This window comes from Sardina pilchardus, chromosome 12 (genome assembly GCF_963854185.1).
Source record: "Sardina pilchardus chromosome 12, fSarPil1.1, whole genome shotgun sequence".
Taxonomy (NCBI): domain Eukaryota; kingdom Metazoa; phylum Chordata; class Actinopteri; order Clupeiformes; family Clupeidae; genus Sardina; species Sardina pilchardus.
The window spans coordinates 12596549-12615941 of NC_085005.1; the positions used below are offsets into that span (position 1 = coordinate 12596549).

At 40.3% G+C, this 19393-nt stretch overlaps 5 protein-coding genes across 8 annotated transcripts in view; 3 read left to right on the plus strand and 2 right to left on the minus strand.

Moving 5' to 3' along the window:
* mboat2b (membrane bound O-acyltransferase domain containing 2b) overlaps positions 1-54 on the plus strand; it is a 44089-nt gene extending 44035 nt beyond the window's left edge. Inside the window, exon 13 of the mRNA XM_062551508.1 lies at positions 1-54. This exon is cut by the window's left edge and continues 1686 nt beyond it. The gene's annotated coding sequence lies outside the window, so the exon portion shown is untranslated.
* A 360-nt stretch (positions 55-414) lies between these two features.
* Positions 415-1655, minus strand: LOC134098462 (glutathione peroxidase 1-like). The gene is made up of 2 exons (XM_062551517.1): positions 1431-1655; positions 415-1154 (listed from the first exon to the last, which is right to left on the minus strand). The coding sequence occupies exons 1-2, from the start codon at positions 1653-1655 to the stop codon at positions 804-806; spliced, it is 576 nt and encodes a 191-aa protein (XP_062407501.1). The 3' UTR covers positions 415-803.
* A 14-nt stretch (positions 1656-1669) lies between these two features.
* LOC134098460 (uncharacterized) lies at positions 1670-8595 on the minus strand. Of its 3 annotated transcripts, XM_062551513.1 has the most exons (5): positions 8004-8595; positions 6281-6354; positions 5850-6176; positions 5155-5454; positions 3039-3916 (listed from the first exon to the last, which is right to left on the minus strand). In XM_062551513.1, exons 2-5 carry the CDS (start codon positions 6330-6332, stop codon positions 3825-3827), a joined length of 771 nt encoding a protein of 256 aa, XP_062407497.1. In that variant the 5' UTR covers positions 6333-6354; positions 8004-8595; the 3' UTR covers positions 3039-3824. The 3 variants fall into 3 exon arrangements, with proteins under 3 accessions (XP_062407496.1, XP_062407497.1, XP_062407495.1); XM_062551512.1 differs by lacking the exons at positions 3039-3916; positions 8004-8595 and adding an exon at positions 1670-1785 and having other exon boundaries at positions 6281-7080; XM_062551511.1 differs by lacking the exon at positions 8004-8595 and having other exon boundaries at positions 6281-7080.
* Positions 8326-13722, plus strand: LOC134098461 (uncharacterized). Of its 2 annotated transcripts, none has more exons than XM_062551515.1 (6): positions 8326-8473; positions 8918-8988; positions 9759-10058; positions 10562-10852; positions 11419-11495; positions 11603-13722. In XM_062551515.1, the coding sequence occupies exons 2-5, from the start codon at positions 8925-8927 to the stop codon at positions 11478-11480; spliced, it is 717 nt and encodes a 238-aa protein (XP_062407499.1). In that variant the 5' UTR covers positions 8326-8473; positions 8918-8924; the 3' UTR covers positions 11481-11495; positions 11603-13722. The 2 variants fall into 2 exon arrangements, with proteins under 2 accessions (XP_062407499.1, XP_062407500.1); XM_062551516.1 differs by having other exon boundaries at positions 8375-8534.
* A 695-nt stretch (positions 13723-14417) lies between these two features.
* LOC134098354 (serine/threonine-protein kinase pim-1-like) lies at positions 14418-16698 on the plus strand. Its single transcript, XM_062551387.1, has 7 exons — positions 14418-14451; positions 14857-15075; positions 15289-15383; positions 15468-15518; positions 15677-16052; positions 16150-16320; positions 16679-16698. The coding sequence occupies exons 1-7, from the start codon at positions 14418-14420 to the stop codon at positions 16696-16698; spliced, it is 966 nt and encodes a 321-aa protein (XP_062407371.1).
* Positions 16699-19393: the final 2695 nt, after the last annotated feature.

Genomic DNA, 19393 nt, shown 5'->3' on the forward strand with positions numbered 1-19393 from the left:
ATTTCTTGTTTTTTGTATTATATGATGTGATTAAAAATAATTTTTGCAACATGATTTTGTGGTGTTTTGTGGTGTCCATTACTGTGGTGCAAACTGTGCCGTCCAAAGACATCACTTAGAGAAGAGGTCAGTAAATGCCACCCCAATCCATTTAAAAAAAGAGGAATCTCTGTTTTAAGAGATCTGAGGTCTAGATCGTGCCACTGAAATCTGTGCCATGAGCACAGCACATTCAGTGAAATTACTTTGTAGCCATTTGGTAGGCACATATCATTATTTTCAGCCCCTGGGATTTGAATACAAGGAACCAATGACAATATATTCTATATATCTAATATAGATAATATATCTATAGATTGCCAGTCAAATAATTGACCACTTGTGCTCTGATGTATAAAGATTTCAACAGATTAATTATTTTTTTTATACACAATACTTCATGTGAAGCACTCACGTTTATTGGTGAAAAGTGTTATGCAACCAACTCCACATAAACAAGACACTGTAGCAGAAAGGAGGCCGTTACAAGTCAAATACATCAAGCACGCCTCTCACAATGATTTCAAGGGGTGCCATCATTCAGTAAACTTGCTCCCTCTGCGGTAGTTCCCATCTGTGTGGAGTGCAGGCATGCTGCTAAGACAAGACATCTCGGGGAGGGATAGATAGACTGCAGGGAGGGGTGGGGACGGAGGTTAATCAAGGACACTAGAGCAACAGACACTGGGCCCTATCACCTTCTCCAGGGGTCTGGTTTCCCTATCTGCCCCTCACCACCCCTTTGTCATCTGGGAGGGCGTGGATTACTTCCCCCGGCTGAGGAGCTCCTTGATGTCGGCCTCCAGGTCTTTGGTGAGGAACCGACGACTGTAGCGCTTAAAGGGCTGTCCGTCACGACCCACCAGGAACTTCTCGAAGTTCCAGGACACGTCGGTGCGAGACACGGGACTCCAGATGATGTACTTGGGGTCGGCCATGAGCGAGGTGGCGTCGTCGTGAGGGAATGGGAGCCGCTCCCTGAGGAATGTGAAGAGAGGATGGGCCTCCTGACCGTTGACATCGCTTTTCTCCAAGAGGGTGATTTTGGGTTCAAAGCCCTGGCCTGGCCGGACATACTTCAGGCAATTCAGGATCTCGTCGTTGTTGGCATTCTCCTGGTTTGGAGAGATAAGGCATTATCGTACCCACATTAACGCTTACGTCTTCTTCTTCTTCTACTACTACTACTACTACTACAACTACTACTACTATGACTAAATATAATAATAATAATATAATTATATTATTATGTTGATATGCATGACTGTTGTAGAAAAAAGTGTAGTTTATTTATACTAATTGAAAAATACACAATCAACAAATACTCAAATTAAGGTAACATTTACACGTAAAGATTTAGGCCTAGCTATTACTTATTTGAAGTGCTATACCTGATGCCCGAACTGATTGCAGGGAACCCCCAGAATAACGAGCCCCTCGGCGGAGTACCGCGAATGGAGGTCGTTCATCTGAGTGTAGTCCCTGACGGTTGTTCCTCAAAGGGACGCAACATTCTCAATGAGAACAACTTTCCCTTTCAGAGAGGAACATTTGAAGGGTTCCCCCGTCAAGAGTTTTGCAGAAAGGTCGTAGAACTTCTTAATGTTGCCCGCCATGTTCAGACAAGTCCAGCACACAGTTTCCAATAAACTCTAGTGCCTGTGGTCTTCAACTCTTATAACCCAGTATGCTGAATTCAGACAACGTAGATCTTGGAGGGCGGTGCATCTGAGAGGCAAGTCATGTCTGTGAGATAACAAGACATGCCTCAGGAGCAAGTTACAGGCCAAAAGGCCAAACTCAGGCAATAAGTGAAATGTATGGTGAAAGTCATGTCTGTTTAAAAAACAAAAACAAAAACACACAAAGATCTAAGTACTGTAGAATCAATTGAGAAAAGTTTGGTAGTGACCTGGGTTTTGTCCTGTCTATACTGTATATAGCTAATAAGGAAATAGAATGTAGAAAGGGATGCTACAAGGACAGTAATTCAAACACACCCAAAATAAAAAATCGTATTATCTGTTGATGTCATTGTGGTTCATTCCCAGGAAAACAGTTGCTGCATATTTGTGGCAAGGTCATATTTACACATGGAAATTAGGTTGTGGTTAACTTCTGGCAATGTTGTACTATGTCATTTCAGAGGCAATAGGGCTGGTTTCTCTTGTCGGTGCCTTTTGTTCTGTGAACTTGCACAAGCAAACTTGCTCATCACAGTTTCATTTCCCTGTTGTTGAGATTATGAGTTTCGGGCAGTCACAACAATCTTGTTTGGGATGTTTTCAATTATTGGGCTATAGGCCTGAGTTTCATTTGATATTTTTTATTATGTATCTCAATCTGTCTCTGAATCGGGTTTAATCTGTGTTTGTGAAATGTTTTTTTTCTTCTCCTAATTGAACTGTTTCCAAGTTTACTTGCATTTTCAAGCATTTGCGATTTGTTTATAAAGAAATATATCTAATTTGTTTATAATGAAATAGTATTTTTCTTCTGTATTTTATTGACAAGAAATGCAGACGTGTAGATTATTTGAATGTGTTGATGATATGTATGATTGTTTTTTCCAATATATTTACAATAATATTACATACTGTATTTATATAAAATAAAATAAAAATACTTTCAGACTTTTCCTGATCACTCAAGTGGAGCTTACTTTCTTGTAAATAAAGGGTATTTATAGATGTTAAGTAAACATTCGAAAGAAACCAGTTACATTACTCACCTCCTTTGAGGCAACGAGTTTCCACACATTTTTTAAGTAAGCATTACAAATTCTTTTTTACAGTGTAAGTAGGCCTACACTTGTCCACTTTCAGTGCTTTCAGAGAGAGACATGTTCTACCCAACCAGCAGCTCCAGGTGGTCATTTTAACATGCGTCATTTAGTGTTCCAGATCCACAACAGTTCAGACATCAAAGAAAATGTAGAAAATAAAATGTAAGAAATGCATGGAGAAAATGACAGTCAAATCAATGAACGGCATATTCACCAGCTCTCTTTTGACTGGGGCTGCTGACCCTTGATCGCCATCTAGTGTGTAATCCCTCACAGCAGCCTCTCATTGACATTTAGAACTGACCTGTGAACAGTGTTTTTGAGGTTCTAATTGGTTTCCTGTCTAAATACGTAACCTATACCTAACTCAGTTAGGATGTTCCAATGCCAAACTCCGTTAGGATGTTCTATGTGATCAGTCCATGTATTGTATATAATCACATTACAGATTTATGTTTATCACTTTCCATTCCTGTTGCTTACGGCTGCTGTTGACCATTCGCTGCTAGGAGGCAAGTGGCCAGTTGAAAGGAAAGCTCAAAATGATATCAGCAACATTTATTTAAAAATGAAACAACACAAAAATAGAATATATGGCAGTGGTTCTCCTCTAGGCCTAGATATCTAAAAAACACAAGTAGGCCTACATAGGTTTCTATTACTGTATACTAAAAATGTACTACAATGCAATGTACTACAATGCAATCACATTAAATTGGGCATGTAAGGAAAGTAAAAGTAGTATATACTACACCACTTTGTGCTGAGTAAACCAAAGGAGCTAGTTGTCATTTCAGTTCAAAACTTTTATTTGTCGGATGTCCGTGTAGAAAAACAGAATAGGTGTTCGGAAATTGTGTTGCCATCTAATGCCTTTGAGTCTCCGTTCCTCACACAGTATCAAACAATACTAATTCCACACCCCAAAATTCAGAGGAAAGGCAATTCACAGCAGTGGGTATGAATGGTTATGCTATAAGAACTTATTCCCACTCTAGTATTACAGCTTCCTCCTCTTCACCAGATGAACAGCCCCAACAACCAAGGGCACCATCACCAGAATGAAGAAGATGGTAAGTCTGATTGGGAACTCTGCAGTGTGAAAAGAAATGTATCAAAACAACGGACACCTACAAACGCATACTCAAAAACACAATCTGTTTATTTTGAAACGATGTGCCATAATTTTCCCACGGCTTATTCATTGATTTTGCAGAATTTTTTCAGCTATGAGGTTAATACACGGGGGCAGTTGATATGGTACTAATGGTTTTGTTTTTTTAACTTGCATAAAACACTGTCCTGTGGTTTATACACAATGCAGCTTGTACACAGGAAATTACACCTACACAGCACTACCATATAAAGCTTTGCTCTAATGCTGCCTAAGGTCTAAGTTCAAAATGTGATTGCAAATGTGGACTAACACTAAACATGCAATCAGCTTAACTGTTTATCCCTCCAATTCGTCAAAATAGTCCAGCTTCACCTGTCTGGTACACCATCAAAAGGCCTTAATGCTATTTGCAAGAATGTGTCTTCTCACATTTACACATTTGTTTTTGTTTCCACACCCTCGTAACTTCCGACCTGAGAGGTGTTAGATCCACTTTCATCAATCTCCTTTGGAGAACTGAAGAACTGAGGCTTCATAGTTATGTTCAACAGTTTGAGAAGTCGTAGATTAAAACATATATATATATATATATATATATATATATATATATAGAGAGAGAGAGAGAGAGAGAGAGAGAGAGAGAGTTTTGTCTTTCACTAGGCTAGGAGCCAAGAAATTTGCCTTTTTAACAACAACTGGCATAAAAGCAATCCTAACACTTCTTGAAGGATTAATTCTCAATCTCAAATTGTGTTCTCAAACTCCTTTGCATATTCAACAGTGATTTGTAAATCTGATCTGTATTTAAATTCAATTCAAGCTTATTTCACTGAGCCCACCTTTAACTTGAACCTTATAGCAAGCACCTAGACAATAAGGACAAAGCAAAATCCCTTTTAAGTACAGTACATATGAAGAGTTTGGATCCAAAATGCCATATCTCATTCATCATTTTTAAATAATGAATAAGTCATGTTACTTAATTGTGTATTTCCATTAATATCATTGCAGTTGTGTTGTTTTGATTGATACATGAAATAACATTTACCCAATTGCAATTCCATTAAAATTACAGCAACATTTAAAATTAAAACGGCATTTTGAAAAAAGATTTATGAAATTCATTAAAATGGAGGATATACTGTAGTGTTGTGGAACCAAACTCCTCATATACAATAGTCCTTTACAAATGCACATGCGGTAAGTGACTTACCCTTACTGATTTTGACGGGGTACGTCACAGAGGCTTTAACCTCGTCTCCTGCAGTTAGCTGGCATGTCCACGTCTCCCCATCTGGCTGCTCAAGCTGCTCGGTCAAGATGATGTGACACTGAGGAGACTCCCCGACTGGACAGAAGTGGTCCTTTTTAGGTTCTTCCTTGCCCAGCCAGCTCAGCTGAACTTCTTCACTGTTCTTCATTTTCCTCTCACACACATCCTGGGGATGCAGAGCACAGTGCAGAGTCACACTGTAATCTGCTGTGCTGACTGTCTGTGATGGGAAAGCCGAGACTGAAAAAAAAAAAAAGACTACCAATTAGGGGTCAGGCGGATTTAGCGAGTTTTGCATCTGAATTCTTCTGCATGTTCACTCACTTATATTATGACCTGAAAATATTGGGTGATGGATTTCAAAAGGTTAAAAAAGAAACTGTGGGGGGGCGCTGTGGCGCAGCAGGCTACAGCGCCCGTACCATTTACGGGTCTGAGTGCCCACGGGGACCCAGGTTCGAATCCGGCCTGCGGTCATATCCCGATCCCACCCCATCTCTCTCTCCCACTTGTTTCCTGTCTACCACTTCACTGTCCTGTACTAATAAAGGCAAAAAGCCAAAAAAATATACTTTAAAAATTTTTTTAAAAAAAGAAACTGTGAAGTAAGCATCATGTGGTCATACTGTACGTACTATAGAGAACAAAAAGGTAAGCACAAGTCTTGTGAACAGTAATCATTCCTTGAGATATCCCATATAGGTACATTCCTGCATCTTCTCTGCTGACATTAGCAATATGCAGAGAACAGTGAGAGTCCAGACTCAGTCTGTCAGCTTTGTGCTTGTGCTCAGCAGTGATTTTCCCTTGAGAGACTACTTCTACTACTTGACCTATAGATCCAGGGCAGTGTTGTAACCACGTAACTGAGGTGCAGTTTGATGTGTTCCCAGAGGACAGCTGAAACATGGCATGTCCTCCTACACTGGAAAACACCATGGGAAGTTCCTTTGTTTTGGCACCTGCAAATCAATTTAGTTGAGTTTAAAAGTGAAATAACCGGTTTGAACAAGCTCTCACAGAAATTCTGTGTATTCAAAAAACTATATATATTTTTTACGCATACCTGTGAGAAGGAAGATGCAAGCCAGCAGCCTCAGGATATACAGTTTGTCCATAATAAAATACTCTTTGTAAAATCTGTAAGTGTATAAGATTTTACTAAGTATTTTATTACTTTTACGTTGACTTAACAGAGCAGTGCACCGACTCGCATTAAACCCAAAACTGATCACTTCCTCCTCCAGAAGGACTAGCATGAGGAAGGCTAGATGCTGCTTCCTCTGTCCAGCTCAGCAAGATATGCTGTGCTGCTAAATCTGAATCAACACCTGTTTGGTTCACACCTACAGTGTGTCATGAAATTGGCTCTCTGACACATTGCATCTGCTCTTACAGCGTAACCAGTTGTTGACCATCACCTGCTAAGGAGGCAAGTGGCCAGTTGAAAGGAAAGCTCCAACTGATATACATTACACTGAGATACTTCCACAAGCAATCAAGATCACAACTGATACATCACACTGACGCACCATACCTGTGCAGAGAAGAATGAGATTGAAAAAACTCCACACGTAGGCTGGGTAAACTCTGTCTGATCTGCGGGCAATTTGGGTTTCGCCCTGCAGCTCAGGCTGTAAACCTGCACACCTATCTCTCCTGCTTCCTGTCCACATCTTCTGAGCCCAATCACAAACTAGCTTATTCAAAAGGCGCACCCCGATCATTGGTCTGATTGGTTGAAGGACTATCCAAAAGCCATTTGAAAAATGCCTGATCACGCCTCTTGTGTAGTAGAATTAAAGCGCAGACTCCCCAGACTAATGTTCATTAAGATGAAGAAAGACATGGACAATTCAATGTGCTTCAACCACCTCCCACCCCCCACCCCCACCTCCAAAAAAGAAAACAGTCAATAGTAGAGAATGCTGGAGAGCAAAAGCACAAAAAAGGTATTGTATAAAACCATAAGAATTTTTTAAATACTGTGAAGTATAAAATTAGAATAAATAAAATGTAACACATAAACCAGACAATAAACACAAGTCACATACTCAGGCCTACCCTGTTTACAAGTGTGCAGCCTTAAATTGGTTACCGGTGTGCACATCCTGCTGAAGGTGCACCAAGCCACTTTTTTCTTTAAAAGTTTGACATTATAAAACACTTATCATGATAGTTGTTGATTGCATAATGACGCTACAACTATTTTGTTTACATGCTTTGTCAATAGTCTCCATAATGGACATGTAACAATGAGAACAATAGCATGCAAATGGTTAAAGCATGCAAACTGCTGTACACAGGATTTCCTTTGTCAGAGCAACAAAAAACACAAGTCCATTCAGATGACTTCAGATGAAGCTAACTGTTGAGTACATGATAGTCCAATAGATGTAGTAGTCATCTGAAATAGTTTCACACAGATCTGTGAAGTCCAGCAAGATATAAATGTAGATCAATGAACTTGGATAAAAATACTATAGCCTACTTTATTTTCATACATAGGACATTAACCCAAAATGTATAGGCCTAAAGGAGCAAATTACTGAAATAAGTATGGCACAATGTGTGTATGACCATGAGTTTGTAAAAAAAAAAAAAAAAAACAGGTGACGTAAGGGCCAACAGACCAGTAAACTGTAAACAAATATGTAAACCATGGAATAATGCTACTCTAAAGATATTCTTATGAAATTTATTCTCAATGACAGAATTAATTCTTAAAGTCCTTCCATATGTAGGCCTATTAAATTTCAAATCACAAACAGAAACAGACTGTAACTTACCCTGCACATCACCACAGGGGTCTAAATACAGAGGAACAGCATATCCTCCAGCTCAGGATAATAGAAAGAGAATATCATAGGACATATGATTACAATATCATAAAGGCATTTAACAGTATGGATCTAGTGGGATTAGGTTAGGTTTCAAAAGTACTGTTTAGTTAGGATATGTTTGGAAAGTAGCCTATGTTTGGTAGCCTGGCTAGCGCCTACCACTTCACCGCGCAAGGCAGGGTGGGATCACCCAGGCTAACTGTTTGGATAAAAAAAAGGTAATCCGAGTGCATCTATACGTTATGCAACCACATTTTGGTAATAATTAGGCTACTTACGGACTTTAGACTCAGCGCAGTACAGAAAAGGTTTTGCCTGATAGCACTTTGTAGTTTTCCGAGGAGATGTGCATGGATTTGGGTGTTTCTGCATTTGAATGACACAGTTCTTTTCTGAGTCACAGAATTTCCAATAAGGTTCGTCACCTACTCCGGTATTGGGATTGCATGATCAACCGGAGGAATCCGGAATACATAAGTGAGAATCACTGCAGATCTTTGACGAAAACGTTCAAGCTACTCAAAACGTTGCTAAAAAAAGAAAATGTCTTCGGTTTTGTATATTCTTGTGGCCTTTCTCTTTCTTGTTCAACTGCCTAGTTCAATACTTTGTGCAATGTGCATTATTAATAACCAAAGCGTGTAGAGAGAAACTGGCCATATGTATGCCCGTAAACAAAAAGAACAAGTAAGAAGTTTGCAAGACCAAAACTTCGACAGAGATGTAGCCTATGTGTTACATGCTTGCATGAGATTAAAGAAATCCTAATTCGGCCAAGCAAAGCAAAGCCAACTGTTTGTTTTGGCTTAGACATTCTTTTTGCTAACAAATATGTGTTTATATGTGCGCTTAATCTGCAGAAACGTCATGGCTGTGGAGAAAAGAACTTCCACACTGTTGATTTTCTGCATCACCACTATCCTCCACACTGGTAAGGGGCGCTGGCTAGAAAAAGAGGACATCCCACCTGTCCATTAGAAATAATGCAGTGAAAACAATACAGTACTGTTATGAGCAGTGTTGGGTAGGTTACTTTAGAAATGTAATGTGTTACAGTTACAAGTTACTCTGTCTAAATTGTAATAGTAGTGTAACTATTTGAATTACATTTTCTGAGTAACGTAACTAATTACTTTTGATTACTTTTTGATTACTTTTCCGATTTTTTCATGATATATATAGTCCCCAAATCCATGCGAAGATTTCGGCCTTGGTCTACAGGCTGCCGAACAGTTCTATACAAGCGCACAAGGCAGCAAGGGCATTCAATACATGAATTAGCATCACATTTTTTGTGAGGATAATATAATGATAATCATAACACGTTTACAGGCAGGCATGTAGGCCTACGCTGATGGCGCTGTAGACGTGATAGAGCATATCAGAAGGTCAGAAGATCAAACTATGGCTGTGGAGGGAAACAGTTCTTTTTACATACAATATTCTTTGCCAGGTTTTGCTGACAATATTGAGATGTAATTCAAATTGTAATTTTGAAAAATGTCAAAAGTACCTGTAATTGAATTACACATTTTTCTACAGTAACTGTAATATATTACTGTTACATTTATTTTGTAATTAAATTACGTAACTCAATTACATGTAATGCGTTACTCCCCAACACTGGTTATGAGTTGTTTTAAATAGAAAATGTGCAAATAAATGAAAATGATGGACTTACATTAACATTGTTCTTTTTAGGTGTTAGAGGATACTGGGAAAGAAATAAGTATAAAGCTGCTGGAGAGAATGTGTTGCTGCCATGTGCTGACATGTGCATATCAGACTGCCACAATACCGTTTGGACCTACAGCAACTCACAAGGGCAAAAAGTTGAGGTGATGACTTTGGGTAAGGCCAGAACAGATAACACAGAGAGAGCTAAGAGAATGAGCCCCGACCACTGCTGCAGACTGAACATTCTTAATGTCACCGCTGAGGATTCTGGAGAATACTACTGTGGACCAGGGGCCGGGGAGGTTAATCTCCATGTCCTTGGCAGTAAGTAGTAGTGTTTGTACTGATTGCCCATGACCATATGTTTCCTAACAAAATTCACATCAGTCAGACAAGTGGATTAGTGTTCATTAAAAGAACACTGTAGTTATTACTATTGAATATTTATTTTTCATATTATACATTGAGTATTTTAACTCAGAAGTCATGATGGTACGGTAAATAACCAGTAGGCCTAATCCTCAATATACTGTACTGAACTAATGCTTCTTGTATTCATTTGTTTATGAACACTTCAATGCATCAGCATGCAAAGAAGATCCAAGAACCAAAATGAACTAATTGTGCATTAGCAAACTATCACTGTATCAGCTGTACTACTTTGTTTCTCTTTCACAGCCAAAACAATTGAGCCGTGTTTTCGGACATGACTTAATATTAGGTCATCATATTAGTTCACAATGAATGCATTGAATGCATTGAAATGGCTGTTAAAGTTCTATGTTGCGCTGGATTCTGACCTTCTCTCATCAATGCTTCTCCTGCAGTCTCTGAATCTTCATCGATATCTAACAATGGGACGGATAATAATGTCACTCTATCCTGCATCTTGCATACTTATGAGGACTGTGAAAGTGTGTCTTCTACTGACCAGATTCATCTGAGCTGGATAGATGAGGGAGGCTCTACACTGCAAGAAAATGCTGACCATCAGATCCAAAACAAATCTGCCTGTCACACCACACTCAAAGAGGCGTACCTTCACCAAAGGGAGAAGACATGGAGATGCAAACTGACCACCAAACGGCGTAAAATTATAGCCACGTACACAAAGTTTGGTAAATGAGTAAAGTTTTTGTTTTTAAAAAGTGCATCAAGTATTTCTTGGCTGTTGCAACTCTGAGGAACCTTGCAAAGTGCTGAGATGTGATTCATGTGAATATTGTGGCACATCCTTATGGACAGAGACAGACTACGCCACCCCTTAGTTAAGTGCTTCCCTATAACCTGTGCGCAGCGTCCAGGAACACTTGGATTAGGACCACTCCCCTTAAATGACCCCATGCATGCCAGCAGGTAAAGAAAACAAACAGAAAAGAGAACCCCACCCACTTTGCAGAGTAGTGGACATACTAGACAAATATTGGGATATGAGGACAAGGCACCCTATCACATACTGATTAATGGACAACTCTGGTCTAAGAACAACACAGGGTTTATTTTTTTATTTCGTTTGGTAGCCAAAAAAGTGTTAATCCATTCAGTTTTGAGTAAAACTGGAATATGCATAATTTGTGCGTAAAAGCTCAAAATAACATTTCCAGTCACACTTTTCTTCTCTAAAATATATGTTTTGTAATTTCAATCCATGTCTGAACCTCTTGATTCTTCCCTCTTATCTCAGATTCAACTGGAGGATTGGAACTTACGACGGAATCTGATGAAATGGGAAAGACAAGAAAGTGACCAGTTTATCTTTAGGTACAGTAACAACACACATTACAATGTTTGAATATACTTTGGATGGTTGATAATCTTGCTTAATGTTGACCTCAAACATTCTCTGTAACATTTCTTTATCTCCACAGAGCCTTTTGAAGCCAATCAACCTCAGGTTTTGGAATCACATCAAACATCTTCTTTTCAACATTATTGCATTTTCGGAGATTCAATTACAATTATAGCCTCGTAGTTTTAATGATGTACGCACATGCTATATGCATAAATGCTACAGTGTGCAGGATTTAAGGCAAAATAGAAATAGAATACAGTATGCAAAAGCTTTCATTAGTGTATAGTGTATGTTTTAGTCATCTCAGAATGAGCAGGTGCCTCCACCATGTTGAGCCAGCATCTTGCAAGTTGCAACAGTAGCCCAGAAAGGATCAACCAAAACACTGGCCCACTGCATTTCTCTGCATGCTTCGAGATGGAGTATAGGGTACCAACCTTTTTTGGCAGGTGACCCCATTTTGATGTCACAAAATGTTGCCTTCCCCAATCATTCACATGTAGCGAGAGAGAGCGCAATTCACCTCTGCTGTAGCATCCAGACGCAAACGGTACTTTAATTTTCCCCAAATGTCCTTGCACTTCTGGTTATTTAGCTGTTTTGTTTTGATCGCTGATCGAGCATAATTCCATCAATCAAACATCTCATGCCAGCTGTCTAAGTTTCCCAAGGTTGGGAAATAATGTATAGTGAGTTAGTTGCTATTCATCAACCTCACCACTAGAGGCTAGACACTGCTTTACTTTCTCAACAAGATTTGTTACTATCTGTATTTAGTTATTCATGCATCTACCAGGCATGATGCTAGATTAATGAGAGCAATTGTGATGTAGAAATCATACACCTCTAATTCACCTGCCATACAGAAAAAAAAGTAGCCTGACGATGTCACACTCACAGAGCTCGAGAGATTCTCAGGCTGTGATGCAGACTGCACTTTCTCTCTCACTCACCTGTGCTTATGAGGTTCAGGTCCGATTTAAGTGTTTTTTCTGTTATCTCTGCGCTCGAACAATCATAGTGAATTCCTGGCGGCTTTGCGAGGGTACAAAACTAGCTCTCATAGTTGTTCGGGCATATTTTGCAGTATAGATTAGCAGCAGCAGAAAGGCAGTTCCACTATCTATCATAATCTCGCATCCTACCATGTATGATGGAGTCTCGAAGAACAGCGGCGTGAACAATATGGCCTCTATGCATGACTGTCTGTGACCACACTATAGCATTAACCACAGGAAGACAGACCTGAAGGTGATATGAAAAACACTACACTTGCTAATAGCACTAAGAGAGCAGCCTCACACAAACACTATTGCTATTACAGTACTTCTGTCTATTGCAACAACAGTACAGGTTCACGACCCTAAGAGAAGTCATATGATGGACACTTCATCTTCCACAATTTACCAGAACAGATGCTTCCATCTGCTAACATTATTATCACATGCTTTTTTGTCACTTAAACAAGGCGATTTCTCTGCCACCTTCTTAGTTTGGCAATATCCAGCTTTACTCTCAAAAAAGAACATGGACCACCACGACCCAAAATAGACTATAACACTACAGTCAGTTTGATGGGAATTCTGATTTGAAGTTGAACTGATCAAATCCTTTCATGCTTAGTGTAAACAGGACCTGTCAGAAACAGCATGTTTTCATTACACCTCATTGTTCAAGCACTACAACACACGCGCACACAAACACACACACACATTGTGCTATTTCACATGAAATAATGCCGTAACAAACAAGTGAGTTAAAAGAAAAGGACAATCAATTAGCCTATGTTTTAAAATAAAAAAAGCTTTTGTTTATCATACACATTTTTTCCATCATACTGCATATTTTTATTTATTTAGTCAAATTCCAATTTTCATGTCTTTGAATTAATGCCATTTATATATTTGTCATACCCTTCAAATCATTTTGACAAATAAAAATGGTGTCGCTATGGTGTAATAGATGTTATGCTTCAAGTTTCATGTATTTCAAAATTGTGTATGAAAAGATTCAAAAAAATATTTTCAGCAGCAAGCATTGTATTGAAAAATCCAATCATATTTAGTTGAATGAAAGTGCAACTGGACATTACATAATGCTAATGTGTTTTTGTGATATATTCAGCAATTTCCCTAAATGATTTGATGTTAAATTTTCTGATGCATAATGCTTTCAATAAATATATATATAAACCTACCAGTAGGCCTGTAGTGACTATTCATTAAACAGTTCGCCCTCTGCTGGTGTTGCATGTTTTTTTCTGTGGAGGAGAAAATCAGACAGTTAGTAAAAGGTGTGTCTCATCCAAAGTCATAATGATTCTCATTTGTAAAATGTTAGGCCTACTGTAGCCTACATAATTGGACATTGTGACAATTCTACAGAATATATAAAATGATCAGTTAGATACACAAATTGTAGGTAGATGCAGTTACAATCTGTAGTGTGCTGTGATTGAGGTTTGTGGATCTTTTTCTAATTTATGATGGTCTGGGGAGAGTGGCTATAATAAATCCCCAATTGCCTACACTTGAGGCTATTGTTAACAAGAGATAAGTAGCCTAACATTACAAGCTATAGGCTTTATGAGGCTCTGATGTTTTCCAACAGCATAAAATGCATTTGTAAAAACCGTGCGTGCCGACATTTAACAGCGTTAAATGCCTGATGGGCCTACAATAAACGTAGCCTACATAGTATACTAGGCCTACATGAGACAAGTCTATCGAATACCAAAAGACGTTGCCAAGCGATGATTATTCGTTCATAAAGATTCTAGAACGTTCTGCCATAGAATTCACAAAGTAACAACTTTACTCATTCCAGGGATTGCGCTGATCAGTTCACACGTATTTTCATTTTTCACGTATTGTCTCATCTCTAGTATTGACATGCCATTTCGAAAACGTAGAAAAACCTATCCAGGTAAGTAGAAATGAATTAGCCTACAAACTAATCGACATGTTATTATATATTTTATTATTTACAGTCATTTGATAGATATTATTTAAATAATTGATTCATTCATTCTCATTTAGCTAGGGCATTAGCCTACCTGTTACCTATTATCCACGTGTTTGATATTGCCACTGTGGTTAGGATTAAGTTATGTTTAAGGCCTTATAACTGGCCAATTTCAAAAGCCTTAACGCTGACAGTTTCTCAAAGCCTTGCAAATATACACCAGCCCATTTTAAAGTCCCCAAAATGAATTAGCCTACTGCAGTAAAATATCCCAATATTATCCAACTAAATAGCCCATGAATATCATAAAAGCCAATTCACCATAGGTGATCATTGATATGTGCCACTGTTATCTGCTTGCTTTAGCTAAAACTAAGCTGGTACAAGGCCTGAAGCCTGCCACCAGTTACCCAGATCAATCCAGCCCAAGGCTTGCGGCCACCTCAGACTCGACCTGCCAGGCCAGTCAGAGTAGCCTCAAGGACCAGGAGGTAAACAGCAGGAAGAGGCCCAGTCAGTACTGCCCACTGCCACAGCCTGCACTGGCCAAAGCCGTGCCGAAGCGCAAGAGGCAGTTCAGTTCCGGTGAGGGAGCTGAGGTCCGGTCACCAAGGAGACCTGCTGTTCAGGCAGCAAGTGATGGTGTCTCTGCGACCTCATCAGATGCGAAGAGGAGATGCGCTGAACCCCCCCAAGGTAAGAGGTCAGGGTGATCCAACTAAAAAACCCCATCTGAGTCAAGGTTAACTCGCGCTGGATCTCCAGACTTGTTACTGAGCATGTCCATTCTCTGTGCAGCAACCTTCGCTTCCAACTACTCAGTTGGAGAGCTGCTGGGGTCTGGAGGGTTCGGATCGGTCTATGCAGGAATAAGGAAGTCGGATGGACAAGAGGTGAGACTCTCTTCTTCCTTTATGTTTTTCATCCATAACTTAAGAGTTAGTGCAGAACTATACTATTTTTGTTTCTCCTTTTAGGTGGCCATAAAGTACATCCACAAGACTAAAGCAAAAAAACACATTATCATGGTAAGTATAACTTAAGCCATATTGAATGATTTAAGTAAAAAAATACTATCCAAACACCACTTGAAAACATATACTGATATGGCTCCATAAATTTGTCTGGCTGCAGTCACCACCATCTTTCTTGCTCTCCTAAATGTTTTCTACTTGCTTCTTTCCAGCATGGTGGCAGGCGTCTTCCTCTAGAGGTCGCCCTGATGACTATGGTCTCTCAGCCGTCATCATGCGTTAATGTCCTGAAGCTGCTGGACTGGTTTGAAGAGCCTCTTCATTACATTCTGGTCTTGGAGCGACCCAGTCCCTGTTCCGACCTCCTTGATTTCATCAGGATTTTTGATGGTCGGTTGTCAGAGATTCAAGCCAGGCAGATCATGAGGCAGGTTGTTGAAGCCCTGATTCACTGCCGCGATTGTGGTGTTTTCCACCGCGACGTGAAATCAGAAAACATCCTGGTCAACCTCATCGATTGGACAGTGAAACTGATAGACTTTGGCTGTGGGGATCTCTACCAATACAGCCCCTATTATCACTTTGCTGGTAAGTTTGCAAAATAAATACTGAACAATGAAATGTCAAAGGATGAGATCAGTTGCAGGTATGAGATGTTCTGTCACTTTGTCCCCCCATTTCTCAGGCACCTACTGTCCACCCGAGTATTTCCTGAATGGGAGCTACGAGGCTTGCCATGCCACCACATGGTCTCTGGGAGTGCTACTCTCTGAACTGGTATGTGGTGACTTGCCATTTAACAGCAAAGGAGAGACCATTCTTGACCAGCCAGGGTTTACTGCGGGTCTGTCCAAAGGTAAGGGAGTAGTGAAAGCATCTAAAAATCTATAGGCAGTCCCTATCCCTCTCAATATTGTTCCCTTGCTATGGTTGTAATAGGACCGATAGTAACTTCCGACAAATCATATCACCCTCAACTGGTCTGACCTTTCTGTGTAGAGTGCATTGACCTCCTCAATTGGTGTATGTGCACGGACCCCGATGACAGACCAGATCTAGAGGACATTCTAACACACGACTGGCTGTCAGGACCAAACTTCTTTTAAGACACCACAATCAGAGAGTGGAGGTAAAGTTTGACTTTTGTGTAATTAGTGAATAAAAAAAAAACGACCTGTTTCTCATTTAACTCTTTGTCTAAACCTTTGAACTAGTTTTTGGATCTCGCACCTAGGGATGGCGAAAACTAAAAATGTTCTTGACCGACCACCGAGGCTCATTAGCCGGTTGAAACCGGTTAACCGATTCGTTTAAAATAAATTATGCTATTTGAAATAACAGCCACGCAATTTCCCAACTCTCATCTCTCTGTCCCACGCTCATACACACGGCCCCCGCCGCCCTTTCACTCACGTCACTTTTTAAAATCCTACAGCGCCAAAATGAGTCCTGCAAACCAAGGAGCTTGTAAGTGGAGGACAAATGGTTCCTTTGCTCCGAAAATGGTTTGGGTACATACAAGGTGATCGCGTTGCAAATAAAGGCGTTAGTCTAGCGTTATTAGAAGCTCATTTGAAGCTGAAATGGCCGCGGCTCACTTATGAAAATGACAGCTCCGAAGAGACGCAGCTTAGTTTGAGGAAGTGCTAACAATAATAACGAAAGATGATCATTACCTTATCTGTTACCATTGATGACCCTTCCTGAAATGATGATGAGATGTATATGTCTTTCCAAATCTAAGCCCATCTTATGCGGAAAGTTGCCTAGACTTCAACACGATAAAACCAACAGCGCACTTCCAGATTGCAAAAGACGCACCGGCCACCGCTGTGACCTCGTGCCAAATGTTTCTATTGGTTTATTACGTAGCCTAGCCGACAAGCAGGCGTTATGGAAAAATTGAGTGTGAGGGATAATTTGTTAACTTCACGCAAAAAAAAGATCTTCTTGGAATGAGATGGCTAGCTGTAGTAGCGTTTAGTCCACTGTCTTTAGCCTAATTTAAAGATGCCTCTTTTTTTTTTTTTTTTTTTTTTTTAACCGACTAGCGACAACTTTGGTCGGCTAACGTGGATACGGTCAACCATCGGTCAAACAGTCACCGGTTAACATCCCTACTCGCACCCATAACTTATGGACGTGTGTGATTATACTTTGTGTTCTCATTTAACGCTTAACACATAGCAGCAGCATTCATATGAACCAACTGTTTTTTTTTTTTTTTTTTCCAACAGCTTCAGAGTTGATCAGGAAAGGGTCACACCACAAGTGAAGCTACTCTTTGACACCAGCATTCACTAGACCACCAGGGCCTAGAGTTCCACTAGACCACCAGGACCTTGAGTTCTGCTAGACCACCAGGGCCTTGAGTTCCACTAGACCACCAGGGCCTTGAGTTCCACTAGGCCACTAGGACATTGAGCTCCGCTAGACCACCAGGGCCTTTAGTTCCGCTAGGCCACCAGGGCCTTGAGTTCCACTAGACCACCAGGGCCTTGAGTTCCGCTAGAAAACCAGGGCTCTTAGTTCCTCTCTAGACCACCAGGGCCTTGAGTTCCACTAGGCCACTAGGCTTTGAGTTCCTCTCTAGACCACCAGGGCCTTGAGTTCCGCTAGAAAACCAGGGCTCTTAGTTCCTCTCTAGACCACCAGGGCCTTGAGTTCCACTAGGCCACTAGGCTTTGAGTTCCTCTCTAGACCACCAGGGCCTTGAGTTCCGCTAGAAAACAAGGGCTCTTAGTTCCTCTCCAGACCACCAGGGCCTTGAGTTCCACTAGGCCACCAGGGCCTTGAGTTCCACTAGGCCACTAGGCTTTGAGTTCCTCTCTAGACCACCAGGGCCTTGAGTTCTGCTAGAAAACCAGGGCTCTTAGTTCCTCTCTAGACCACCAGGGACTTGAGTTCCGCTAGACCACCAGGACCTTGAGTCCTGCTGGAGTCTTGAGTTGCACTAAACAACAGGGTCTGGGGTTTGTTTGGTGGCTGTCTTACTCCTGATAGAGTAATACAAAGAGCATGCAGGAGTGCAACTCAGTTGAACTAACGGTTATCATCTACATCATCTGCACACAACTTCAACGCAGACTCAGTGGGACGGGCTGATATATACTGGGCTTTCTCACTGGCCCTATACGAACAATCCAAAGATTTCCAAGGGCACAGGATAGGGATCGTCTCCCCAACATTGGACCTATGTTGAGCAGCAACAACATGATGATGGGATCTGGACATTTGCGTACAGATGCCTCATCCAGCATTGGAATTAAATACATTTTGTATTTAAAGATACATTTACTATTGAAGAACTTTTGTTATTCTGCATGAGGTATTATTAATTTGTATACATAAATTAGGACATAAATTCAATCATTGTTTTTTTTACCAGTTTGCACATTTCTTTATTTGGCAGTTTGATTACACTAATGGGTCATAATTTGTCTAATTTACCTATGGTGCTTTACCTAGCATTTAGTCTGTTTAAAACAAAAATCTTCTCTGACATATGTTTAAGTGCAAGGGTCACCACCACTGGATGGCAGCTAAAACCCACATACACCAGTCGAGGGGACATGTGTATTTCTCCTCCACTACCTGTGTCAATAAAGCCTGGGAAGATTGTTTTCACAGAGCTATTTTAAGGTATTATCTGACGTAGTATACACTTTGCACTGTGAAACAGGTGTATGCTGAGAGTATTTCATTTTCTTCAGACACCATGAGGTCTGGATTAATGGAGTTGAGACGATTTATTCAGGCTGTCAACTTCGATGTAAATAGCAGCTAGGATTTTAAAAACATCAGTAGCTTGGTTGGGTTGTCTTCATATGGCCTACTTCTTCTCAGTTGTGTAGCAATGACTACCCACAGATGGTGGCTTATGATGTAATTTTTTTCCCATGCATAATCAGGTGTTCAGGTGTTCAATC

Excerpts from the sequence above, each read along its gene's own strand:
- LOC134098460 (XM_062551511.1), bottom strand. The coding sequence starts at position 6,473 with ATGCTAGTCCTTCTGGAGGAGGAAGTGATCAGTTTTGGGTTTAATGCG. Across the intron at positions 6,177-6,280 it reads TTGCATCTTCCTTCTCACAG|GTGCCAAAACAAAGGAACTT; the intron begins GTATGCGTAAAA and ends ATTGATTTGCAG. Across the intron at positions 3,917-5,154 it reads CCCCGTCAAAATCAGTAAGG|AGTTCCCAATCAGACTTACC; the intron begins GTAAGTCACTTA and ends TTCACACTGCAG.
- LOC134098461 (XM_062551515.1), top strand. The coding sequence starts at position 8,925 with ATGGCTGTGGAGAAAAGAACTTCCACACTGTTGATTTTCTGCATCACC. Across the intron at positions 8,989-9,758 it reads CACCACTATCCTCCACACTG|GTGTTAGAGGATACTGGGAA; the intron begins GTAAGGGGCGCT and ends TGTTCTTTTTAG. Across the intron at positions 10,059-10,561 it reads TAATCTCCATGTCCTTGGCA|TCTCTGAATCTTCATCGATA; the intron begins GTAAGTAGTAGT and ends CTTCTCCTGCAG.
- LOC134098354 (XM_062551387.1), top strand. The coding sequence starts at position 14,418 with ATGCCATTTCGAAAACGTAGAAAAACCTATCCAG. Across the intron at positions 14,452-14,856 it reads ACGTAGAAAAACCTATCCAG|CTAAAACTAAGCTGGTACAA; the intron begins GTAAGTAGAAAT and ends TGCTTGCTTTAG. Across the intron at positions 15,384-15,467 it reads GGAAGTCGGATGGACAAGAG|GTGGCCATAAAGTACATCCA; the intron begins GTGAGACTCTCT and ends TTCTCCTTTTAG.